Raw genomic sequence first — 12,099 nt, 5'->3', positions numbered from 1 at the left:
AATAAAAGTTCTAAAACTTGCAGTTTATTTGCATTTCATTTAACATAGTTTAATTGAAAAGTGTTAGTACCTTTCATTTGGTACGTGTAAATTTTTGAGCATTTGAATATACCATTTTTGAATTGAAAAACTTTTAAACTTAAATTTTAAAATTTAAGAATTCAAGTATTCCACTTTAAATGCTTTAATTTGTTGTTCATTCTTTATTGCTTTGCATGGAAAAATGTTTAAAATATAGTTTGATTTTTTATATTTCATTGGCCGTGAAAAATGTTTGCGAAAATTACTTTTTTAAATTGAAAAATTAACTATTCTATTTTGTAGTTGAAAATTCGTATTTTTTGATCGAATTCAACTGTTTTTTATTTAAAATACAAATGGTTTTTTAATCAAACTGCTTGGTAGAAAGTTGAATTCTTTGTTAAGAATTTTTTTTTTAATGTACAATTTAGTATAAAATTCATTTTTTTGTAGAAACTTCTTCTTTTGTGGGTAAAAATTTAACGTTGACCCTGATAGTTTAACTATTATATTTTTTGTTGACAATTTACTTTTTTTAATGGAAATTAAACAATTTTGTAGAAAATTCGTCTGTTTGGTTTGGAAATTAAACTGTTTCATTAAAGAAAACATAGAAATTTACACTATTTTTTCAATATCCTCTGAAAAACTAGACAAATTGGCTTCACCCTGGGCTTATTTTATACAGAATTTCGAAAACAATCAACCTTTTAAAGAGAAATTTGGTTAGCTCTGGTATAATTAAAATTAATAGAATTTATTCAGTCATCAAAAAAGAGTGTATATAGATTTAAATTTTATTGTTTTGAAAAAACCTGGAAGAACCCTGTAATTGTCTGGGAATTTTTTTCTACGATTTGAGTAGACACTCTGAAATACAATTATATTACAATAAGAATATATTTTTTTCCACAGCTTCCAGATGGTCGAGTTATAAAAGTTGGAGGCGAAAGATTCGCAGCACCCGAAGCACTTTTTCAACCACATCTTATTAATGTCGAAGCTCCGGGAATGGCTGAACTTGTTTTCAGTACAATTCAAGCCGCGGACATTGATATGCGAAGTGAATTGTATAAACACATAGTATTGAGCGGCGGAAGTACGATGTACCCGGGTCTTCCATCCAGACTTGAGCGAGAAATAAAGCAACTTTATCTCGAACGAGTATTAAAAAATGACACTTCGACGCTAAATGTAAGTTACAATTATCATATTTTTCAACACCAATTTTATTTTAACGTTTTTTCAACTCTATCGATAACAGGCCAAGAAATAAAATCAGGGTGGCGACTTGACTGGGAAACTGGGAAAATTACCAGTGATTTCTACTTTATCTATAGTAGCAGATTTTTCAGATTATCAGTTTACTATAATTAAATCATAATTTATAATTGAATTTTTATTATTTTTTATTATAAGAAAAACATTTTGCCATTTTTTTTCTCTGAACAATTTTTTCGCTCACTTGAGTTTGATGGCATTATCACGTTTTATTCACTTAATCCTAAGTACTTCAAGCAGTTTTCAGAGAAGAAGTATTATATCAAATAAGAAATATTGCTAAATTATGATAAAAAATTTGGTTACATTTTTCGTTGGAATTCATCTTTCTCGAGTTAAAAATTCAACTACTTGGTTAAAAGTTGAACTCTTTTGTTAATAATTTTTGTTGTTGTGAAGAAACATAATTTCAATTGAAAATTAATCTCTGGTTGAAAATGTAACTGCTTTGTTGAAAATCAATTTTTTCAAATAAAAATTCGAATATTCCAGTAGAAAAATTGGAATATTTTGCTATTCTATTTTTGGTTGAAAATATATCTTTTTTGGGTGAAAATTCATCTATTTGGTTGAAAATTGATATTTTTTATTTAAAAATTAAACTATTTGTTAGAAAAATTCGTCTTTTTCTTTTAAAAATTATTCTGTTCTCGTAGAAATATATTTTTGTTTGTTAAAAATGCCAATACTTGGTTGAAAATTCACATTTTTGCTATAAAATTCGGCTTTTTTAGTCGAAGATTTATTATTTTCGTTGAAAATACATAAGTTTGCTTAAAAATTAATTCCTTCGAATAAAAATTTAACTGACCATTTTTTGGTTTATCTTTTTATTTGAAAATTAATGTATTTTGTTGAAATATCGTCTTTTTGGTATTCATGGTTGAAAATTCATATTTTTTTGTTTAAAATATACTTTTGACTAAAAATTGAATTATTCCGTTTTTAGTTGAAAATTTATCTGTTTTAGTTACAAAATCACTTACTTTCTTTCCAGATTTGTCTTTTACAGTTTAAAATTCAATTATGTTATTGAAAATTCATGAATTTTATTGAAAAATCGTCTTTTTGGTGGAAAAATTTATTTTTGGTTCGAAAATTATTCTTCTTGTTTAAAAATTCAAGTATCGCATTTAAATATTTATCATTTTAGTTGAAAATTCATCTTTTTGGTTTGATATTTTTTTCAATGAAAATTTAAGTATTGAATTTTTGGCTAAAAAATTACCTTTTTTAGTTTAAAATTCGTAATTTTTAGTAAAAAATAATTGTCTTAGTTTAAAAATTCACCTTTTTGATTAAAATTATTTACTTTTGACTACAAATGTAACTATTCAATTTTTAGGTGAAATATGATCTTTTACAGTTGAAATTTAAATTATTTTATTGAAAATTCATGAATTTTATTGAAAAATCGTCTTTTTGGTGGAAAAATTTATTTTTGGTTTGAAAATTATTCTTCTTGTTTAAAAATTCAATTATCGCATTTAAATATTAATCATTTTAGTTGAAAATTCATCTTTTTGGTTTGATATTTTTTTCAATGAGAATTTAAGTATTGAATTTTTGGTTAAAAAAATAACCTTTTTTTAGTTTAAAATTCGTAATTTTTAATAGAAATTAATCGTCTAAGTTTAAAAATCATCTTTTTAAAATTATATTATTCTAGTTGAAGATTTATAAATTCAGTGAAAAATTCATCAGTATGGCTTAAAATTATTTCTTTTTAACTTAAAATTTAACTATTCCTTTTTTAGTTAAAAATGTACCCTTTTTTGGATGAAAATTCAACTATTTGGTTGAAAATTGATAGTTTTATTTAAAAATTAAACTATTTTTTTGAAAAATTCGTCTTTTTGTTTTAAAAATTATTCTGTTTTCGTGGAAATATCATATTTTTTGTTTAAAAATAACACTACTTGGTTGAAATTTATCGTTGGAAATTTTTGTTTGTTTTTGTTAAAAATTAATTTCTTAACTGAAAATAGAACCATTAAATTTTTGTTTGAAAATTCACCTTTTTAAATTGAAAATTCGCCTTTTTTGTAGAAAATTTATCTTCATGGTTGAAAATTCAACTTTTTGCTATAAAATTCCGTTATTTCAGTCGAAGATTTATCATTTTGGTTGAAAATACATCAGTTTGGTTAAAAATTAATTCCTTCAAATGAAAACTTAACTGACCATTTTTGGTTGATCTTTTTTATTTGAAAATTAAGGTATTTTGTTGAAAGATCGTCTTTTTTGGTATTCATGGTTGAACATTCATATTTTTAATTGAAAATTCAACTTTTCCAGTTAAAAATTCATCTTTTTTGCTTAAAATTATTCATTTTTGACCAAAAATTTAACTACTCCATCTTTAGTTGAAAATTTATCTTCTTTAGTTGAAAAATCACCTACTTTTGTTCCAAATTTGTCTTCTACAGTTGAAAATTTAATTATGTTATTGAAAATTCATGAATTTCAGTGAAAAATCGTCTTTTTGGTGGAAAACTAATTTTTTATTTTGAAAATTATTCTTCTTGTTTAAAAATTCATGTATCGCAGTTAAATATTCATCACTTTAGTTGAAAATTCATCTTTTTGTTTGATATTTTTTTAAATGATAATTTAACTATTGAATTTTTGTTTGAAAAAATATCTTTTTTAATTTAAAATACGTAATTTTTAATAGAAATTAATCGTCTTAGTTTAAAAATCATCTTTTTGATTGAAAATTCAATTATTTTATTTAAAGACTCATTATTTAGTTGAGAATTCTTCTTTTTTGTTTAAAATTCAACTATTCTAATCGAAGATTTATAAATTATTTTTAAAATTCGTCAATATGGCTTAAAATTATTTCTTTTCAACGCAAAATTTAACTATTCTATTTTTAGATGGATATTTACTATTTTTAGTTAAAAAATCAACTTTTTGGTTCCAAATTTGTCTCTTTTAATTAAAAATTCTATTATGTTATTGAAAAGTAGTATTAAATTTTGGGTTGAAAAATTATCTTTTTTAGAAATTTCTATTAGATGTAAATTCAAAAAATGATTAATTATGTTTGTATTATTATTTAATAATTAAATTAAGCTTTTTAATTAGTCTTTCATCTATTTCGATCAAATTCAATTTTTAATTAATTTTTTAACTAAAAATTTCACTATTCCCTTTATGGTTGAAAATTCATATCTTTTGAATGAAAATTCGCCTTTTTTGTTGAATTGAACTATTTTTTATTAAAAATGTTAATGTTTTAGAATGAAAATTACACTACTTGGTTGAAAGTCGAATTCTTTTGTTAAAAATTCATTTGTTTAGTTGAAGATTCAAAATTGTTGTCCAAAATTCCTAGTTTTTGTAGAAACTTCTTTTTTTGTTGTTGAAAATTTAATATTTGTACTGATAATTTAATTAATCCATTTTTGGTTCAAAGTTTACTTTTTGAAATAAAAATTCAACAAATTTGTAGGAAAATCATGTTTTTTTAAATTAAAAATTGAACTATTTTGTTGAAAAAAATTTTCGTTAACAATTCAACTATTTTGTTAAAATGTAGTTACGCCACTGAATATTTGGCAATTATTTAAACAATTTTTTCCCTGTAAATTGCAAAAAGTTACTATTTTCTGGAAGTAATAACGCAGTTAATGAATACTATGCTGAAATAGCTAAGAGTGATATTTTTGTTTGGAAGACATTTTGCAATTATTTAAACAATTCTAATTGGTTTCAACTTAATTTTTGGTGGAATTTGAACAAATTTATTATACAGTTATCTTTGTTGGTAGAAAATTCAACTGTTTTATTGAAATTTTACATTCTTGGCTCAAATTTGATCTTTTTAGTTGAAATTTAATGTTTTTTGTTGAAAATTTTTATTTTTTGGTAGAAACTGTTTTATGATTGCAATTTAAAATATTTTTTAGTTGAAAATTAAACTATTTGTTTGGAAGTTGAACTGTGTTCTATATAAATTCTATATAAAACTATAAATATACTATATAAATTATTTTTTCATGTAGAAAATTGATTTGTTTTAATTAAAGATTCGACTATTTTGTTCAAAGTTTGACTTTTCTGTTTGAATTGAACTGTATTTTGTGAAAAATTCAGTTGTTTGATTGAAGACTTATAATTTTGTTTAAAATCCATATTTTTTGTAGAAACTTCTTTTTTTTGTTACTGAAAATTGAACATTTAACCTGATAGTTTAACTGTTCCATGTTTTGTTAAAAGTTTACTTTTTTAATGAAAACTAAATAATTTTGTAAAAAATTTGCCTTTTTGGTTTGAAAATTAGTTGGTTTTATCCCAAATTAATAAGTTTGTCTGAAAATTCATATTTTTTATTAAATTTAACTGTTTTTTATATAAAATTAAAGTGCTTGTTTGAAGGAAAAAAATTTGTAACAAACTAGTTGAATCCTCATTCAAAACAAATGAATTTTTAAAGAAATAGCTGAATTTCTAATGAAAAAACGAATTTTCTATAAAAGAGTTGAATTTTTAACGAAAAAATTAATTGCAAAGTCAACTATTTGTTTAAAACTTTTTTTTTTTTATGCTCCTTATTCTTCTTGTTTAAAAATTAACAAATTTCTTAAAAACTCATTTATTTTAATTGAGGATTTAACTATTTTCTTGAAAATTATTTTTTTTTTGGTTAAAAATTATATGGTTTTCGTGGAAATTACTTTTTTAAATTGAAAAATTAACTATTAAATTTGTAGTTAAAAATTCGTCTTTTTTGGCTGAATTAAACCGTTTTTTATTTAAAATACAAATTGTTTTTTAACGAAACTGCTTGTTTAAAAGTTGAATTCTTTTGTTAAAAAAAATTTGTTTGGTTGCTGATTTACAATTTAGTATAAAATTCATATTTTGGTAAAAACTTTTTCTTTTTTGGGTAAAAATTTAACATTGACCCTGATAGATTAACTATTCTATTTTTTGTTGACAATTTACTTTTATAAATGAAAATTAAACAATTTTATAGAAAATTTGCCTTTTTGCTTTGGAATTTAAACTGTTTCATTAAAAAAATGTATGAACGTTAAATTATTTTGTTAAAATGGTGTCTTTTTAGTTGCAAATTATATGGTTTTATTCCAAAATAATTTGTTTAATTGAAAATTTATCTTTTGTTTGTTAAATTAAGCTGTTTTTGTTGGAAAATACAAATGTTTTTTTTTTATGAAACTGCTTGGTTAAAAGTTTTTTTTTAAATTCATTTGTTTGGTTGATGATTCAAAATTTTATTTGAAAATTCATATTTTTTGTAGAAAAAGTCTTTTTGTTGTTTTTGAATATTTAATATTTTAACTATTCCATTTTTGGTTCAAAATTTAGTTTTTTCAAAAAAAATTCAACAATTTTGTGAAAAAATTGTCTTTTTGGATTAAAAATTCAACTAATTGGTTGACAAAAATTTTCATTAGCGATTCAAATATTTTGTTAAAATGTTGTCTTTTTCGGTTTGAAATTAAATGGGTTTATTAAAAATTAATTTGTTTGACTGAAAATTTGTCTTTTTTGCGTCAATCAAACAAGTTCAAATTTTTTCCTTTGAGTTCAACTGTTTTTGATTGAAAATACAAATGTTTTTTTTTTAATGAAACTGCTTGTTGCTTTAAAGTTGAATTCCAAACTAATCGACCGATTTTTAATTTTCTCTTTTTAATTAAGGCATATGAAATTTATAACAAAGTTGTTGACGCATATTTTAAAAAAAGTTGTGTAATTTTTTTTATTTAACAATGAAAATTAATTTTTAAAAAATATTTCGAAGGTGACATTTTTTTGGCATTTGTTTATTTTAATTTGAATTTTCTATTAAAAAATACGAATTTTTAACGAAAATGTTAATTTTCAATCAAGAATTCTGTACCAAAAAACTAAAGTTTTGAATCTTTAATAAAAAAAGGAATTATTAATTATCAACAAAAAGGACGATTTTTCAGTAAAACAAATTAATTTTGAGTAAAAAAATATGATTTTCAACCAATTTTTGTAAAAAAAAAATAAGACAACAAAATCGTTCAGTTTTCAACCAGAGATGAATTTTCAACCAAAATAATGCATTTTTAATAAAATAATTTAAGTTTTTACCACATAATAGATTAAAATTTTTGGTAACAAAACAAAAACAAGAAGAGATGATTTTTCAACTAAAAAAAAAAAAAGAAAAACGAATTTTCTACCAAAAAGGATGACTAACGAAATTGTTCCTATTTTTTTACTAAAAAATACGAATTTTAGAATCAAAGAGTTGAATTTTTAAGAGGAAAAAAAAATTACGAAGATACCATTTTATGGGAATTTATTAATTAAAATTTGAATGTTCTATTCAAAAATACGAATTTTCTAAAAAGAGTCGAATTTTCAACGAAAAAGTTAAATTTCAATCAAGAAGATTCCTTTTCTACCAAAATAATGAAATTTTTAATCTTTGATAAACAAAAGGAATTATTAATTATTAAACCGAAAAATACGAATTTTCAGTGAAACAAATTAATTTTGAGTACAAAAATCTGATTTCTAACCAATTTTGTAACAAAAAAAAATAATTCAACAAAATCGTTCAGTTTTCTACCAGAGACGAATCTTCAACGAAGATAATGAATTTTTTACTAAATGATTTAAGTTTTTACCACGCAGTAGATCAACATTTTTTTTAACAAAAGAAACAAAACAAGAGATGAATTTTTAACTAAAAAAAACGAATTTTCTACCAAAAAATATGACTAACGAAATTATTCCTATTTTTAAATAAAAAATACGAATTTTAGAACCAAACAGTTGAATTTTCATGAGAACAAAAGAAAATTTCGAAGATGCCATTTTGTGGGAATGTATTTATTATAATTTGAATTTTCTATTAACAATATGAATTTTCTATAAAAGAGTTGAATTTTCAACGAAAAAGTTAATTTTCAATCAAGAAGATTAATTTTATAACAAAAAACTAAACTTTTGAATCTTTAATAAAAAAAATAAATTTTTAATTATTAAACCAAAAAAGACGAATTTTTAGTCAAACAACTTAATTTTGAATAAAAAATTTGATTTTCAACCAATTTTGGTAAAAAAAAAAACATAATAATTCAACGAAATCGTTCAGTTTTCAACCAAAAATGAAACTTTAACCAAAATAATGAATTTTTAACAAAATGTTTTAACTTATTACCACATAGTAGATTTTTAAAAAAAATCAACAAAACAAAAAAAAACGAATTTCCTATCAACAAGGATGAGTCACAAAATTGTTCCTATTTTAAACTCAAAAATACGAATTTCAGAACCAAAGAATTGAATCTTCAAGAGAAAAATAAAATTTCAATCAAGGAGATTAATTTTCTACCAAAAAACTAGGGTTATGAATCTTTAATGAAAAGAAAGTAATTATTAATTATTAAATCAAAAAGACGAATTTTCAGTCAAACGAATTAATTTTGAGTAAAACAATCTGATTTTCAACCAAATTTTCTAAACAAAAAAATAATTCAACAAAATCGTTCAGTTTTCAACCAGCGATAAATCTTCAACGAAGACAAACATCTTTTGTAGAAACTTATTTCTTTCTTGCTGAAAATTTAATATTTTAACTGATGATTTAACTATTCAATTTTTAAATGAAAATTCAACAATTTTGTAGATAATTCGTCCTTTTGGTTTGGAAATTCAACTGTTTCGTTAAAAGTTTCATTAAGGATTCAATTATTCTGTTAAAATTGTGTCTTTTCTGGTAGCTAAATTGATGTCTTTGGTTGAAATTCAATTATTTAATATTTTACGTCACAAATTCGAGAAATGAATTGTTATGTTTTTATTATTATTTAATTAATCGATGATGCTAATATATTTAAGAATTATCTTTTAATACCATTTGTCAAAGCTTTATGAATTAAGCATATTCATTGAACTCCTCAAAATTAAAAAAAAATTATTTATAATAAACTCGCGAAATTATTTACGTATTCCTAATCGATTGTTTAAAAAACTGCAAAATATTTTAATGGCTCCTTACTATAAAAATGTATACGAGAAAAAAAATTGAGATACCAAAAACAAACCTTGAATTGTCAGGTAATTTTTTCCATTTTATAGACTAAAAAATAATTGTTTAAATAAACATTGAAGGTCATTTCTTTTTTATCATCTAAGTAAACTAAACTACCGATCAAAATTTTCGGTTCACCTCTTTTTTAACAATTGATTAAGTTCTCGTAATTTTAATTATGTCAAAGCTAAAATGTTGGCTCCTTAAAGGTTTAAATGCTCTCAAAATTTTGTATAAAATGAACCCAGGATGAAGCCTATTTGTCTATTTTTTGAGTAGATATTGCAAAAATGGTGTAAATTTCAATGTTTTTTTAAATTTGTAATAACTTCCGTAATAATAAATATTTCTTAATTTACCTCGTCTTATTTAAAAGCTATTTTCTACATTGTTACAACAGCTTATGATTGTAAATTTTTTCAAATGTCTTATTACAGTGCGAGAACTTAAACTATTTTTCCACAGTATCACAAGAGCGTTATGACCGTAAAACTAAAAAAAAATATTATGACAGAGCAAGAACTTGAAATTGTTTTATACTAATAAGATGTTTCCACACTGTGGAAAAATAGCTTTAAAATGATACCAGGTAAATTAAAAAATATTAATTATTACGGAAGTTATTGCAAATTTAAGAAAACATTGAAATTTACACCATTTTTGTAATATCTACTCGAAAAATAGATAAATAGGCTTCATCCTGGGTTCATTTTATAAAGAATTTTGAGAGCATTTAAACCTTTAAGGAGCCAAAATTTTAGCTTTGACATAATTAAAATTAAGAGAACTTAATCAATTGTCAAAAAAGAGGTGAACCCAAACTTTTGACCGGTAGTATATATAATTTTCTTTCCACAGAAATTTAAGATCAAAATCGAAGACTCTCCGAGAAGAAAGGATATGGTGTTTATGGGTGGAGCAGTATTAGCAGAAATAACAAAGGATCGCGATGCCGTTTGGATGCTTCGCGAAGAATACGAAGAAAAGGGATTGAACGTTCTAAAAAAATTAGGACGTTACGACTCTTAATAAACCAAATTCTCTCAGAAAACGCAAAATCTAATTCAACTTGAAATGGATTCAGTTTGAACGAATCTTTTTTCGAAATTCAGAAAATGCTCTGATGCAGAAACAATTAATGCCAGGATCAGAATGGTAACAAACCAAATTTTAGAGTTCTATAATAATCCAGTTTTATTCTTCATTCTTCCTTGAGGATTTTTTTATTAATTCTTCCATTGCGAATAATTTTTCTGAAAGAGAGTCTTACGTAAAACGTACCAGCGCATTTAATTTTTATATTGTATATAATATAAGAGATAAAGTGAGTATCTTACTTTATGGATTTAAAATACTTATAGAAAGAATTAAATTTAACCATAAAGTACTTTTTATTTGCCTGCGTTGCGTAATATCTAAGTGGATCTAAGGAGTGGTTTTTTGGATAAAGCGGAAACCACTCTAATATGCAATACGAATTTAGAGTATCTTGTTAACCTTGTATGTAATAAAATATTCAAATGGAAATGGATACTTCTAATCATTGATTTAACAGCACAAATACATTAGAGTTAATAATTTTCGTCGTTTAAATCACTTGGGAAGAGATAATCGGGCTTTGTTGGGAATTTAAATTTGGTCTACCTTCATTTTGCACAGTGGGGCCAAGTTTGAGTGGCCCTGCAGAAACTGAATTTTAGTCCAAACTTTTTGACCGATTTTTAGTTTTCTTTTTTTAATTAAAGCTTATGAAATTTATAACAAAGTTGTCGACGCATATTTTTAAAAAAAGTTGAGTAATTTTTTCTTATTTGTCAATGAAAATTCAATAAAAAAGATGTTTCGAAGATGACATTTTTGTGGGAATTTATTTATTAGAATTTGAATGTTCTATTAAAAAATACGAATTATCTATAAAAGAGTTGAATTTTCAACGAAAATGTTGATTTTAAATCAAGAATTCTCTACCAAAAAACTAAAATTTTGAATCTTCAATAAAAAAAAAGGGAATTTTCACTCAAACAAATTAATTTTGAGTAAAAAAATCTGATTTTCAACCAATTTTTGTCATAAAAAATAAATAAGTCAACGAAATCGTTTAGTTTTCAACCAGAGATGAATCTTCAACGAAGATAATGAATTTTCAGTAAAATAATGTAAGTTTTTACCACGTAGTAGATTAAAAAATTTTTTCAACAAAACAAAAAAAAACAAGAAGAGATGAATTTTTAACTAAAAAAAAAATGAATTTTCTACCAAAAAGGATTATTAACAAAATTGATCCTATTTTAACCTCAAAGATACAAATTTTAGAACCAAAGAGTTGAATTTTCAAGAGAAAAAGAAAAGAAAAATTACGAAGATGCCATTTTGTGGGAATTTATTTATTATAATTTGAATGTTCTATTCCAAAATACGAATTTTCTATAAAATAGTTGAATTTTCAACGAAAAAGTAGAATTTCAATCAAGAAGATTAATTTTATACCAAAAAACTAAACTTTTGAATCTTTAATAAAAAAAATGAATTTTTAATTATTAAACCAAAAAGACCAATTTTTAGTCAAAGAAATTAATTTTGAGTAGAACCACATGATTTTCAACCATTTTGTAAAAAAAAACAGATTCATTTCAACCAAAATAATGAACTTTTTACAAAATAATTAAACTTTTTACTACGTAGTAGATTAAAAAATGTTTTCAACAAAACAAAAAAAAACAAGAGATCAATTTTTAACTAAAAAAAAA

General features: G+C 22.9%; 2 protein-coding genes across 3 annotated transcripts in view; one reads left to right on the top strand and one right to left on the bottom strand.

Moving 5' to 3' along the window:
- The window catches only part of LOC117174322 (actin-related protein 2), a 37,195-nt gene extending 26,312 nt beyond the window's left edge, over positions 1–10,883 (top strand). For both annotated transcript variants that reach the window (XM_033363337.1, XM_033363338.1), the window contains 2 exons: positions 937–1,215; positions 10,211–10,883. In XM_033363337.1, the coding sequence (XP_033219228.1) occupies positions 937–1,215; positions 10,211–10,381 (450 nt within the window). In that variant the 3' untranslated portion in view covers positions 10,382–10,883. The remainder of the gene's footprint in view (positions 1–936; positions 1,216–10,210) is intronic.
- Positions 1–12,099, bottom strand: part of LOC117174325 (6-pyruvoyl tetrahydrobiopterin synthase) — a 56,923-nt gene that overhangs the window by 36,256 nt on the left and 8,568 nt on the right. The gene's annotated exons all lie outside the window — the stretch shown is intronic.

The sequence above is a fragment of the Belonocnema kinseyi genome, chromosome 6 (genome assembly GCF_010883055.1).
Source record: "Belonocnema kinseyi isolate 2016_QV_RU_SX_M_011 chromosome 6, B_treatae_v1, whole genome shotgun sequence".
Taxonomy (NCBI): Eukaryota; Metazoa; Arthropoda; class Insecta; order Hymenoptera; family Cynipidae; genus Belonocnema; species Belonocnema kinseyi.
The sequence above is the reverse complement of the archived record's forward strand: the minus strand, read 5'-3'. Positions and strand labels throughout refer to the sequence as shown.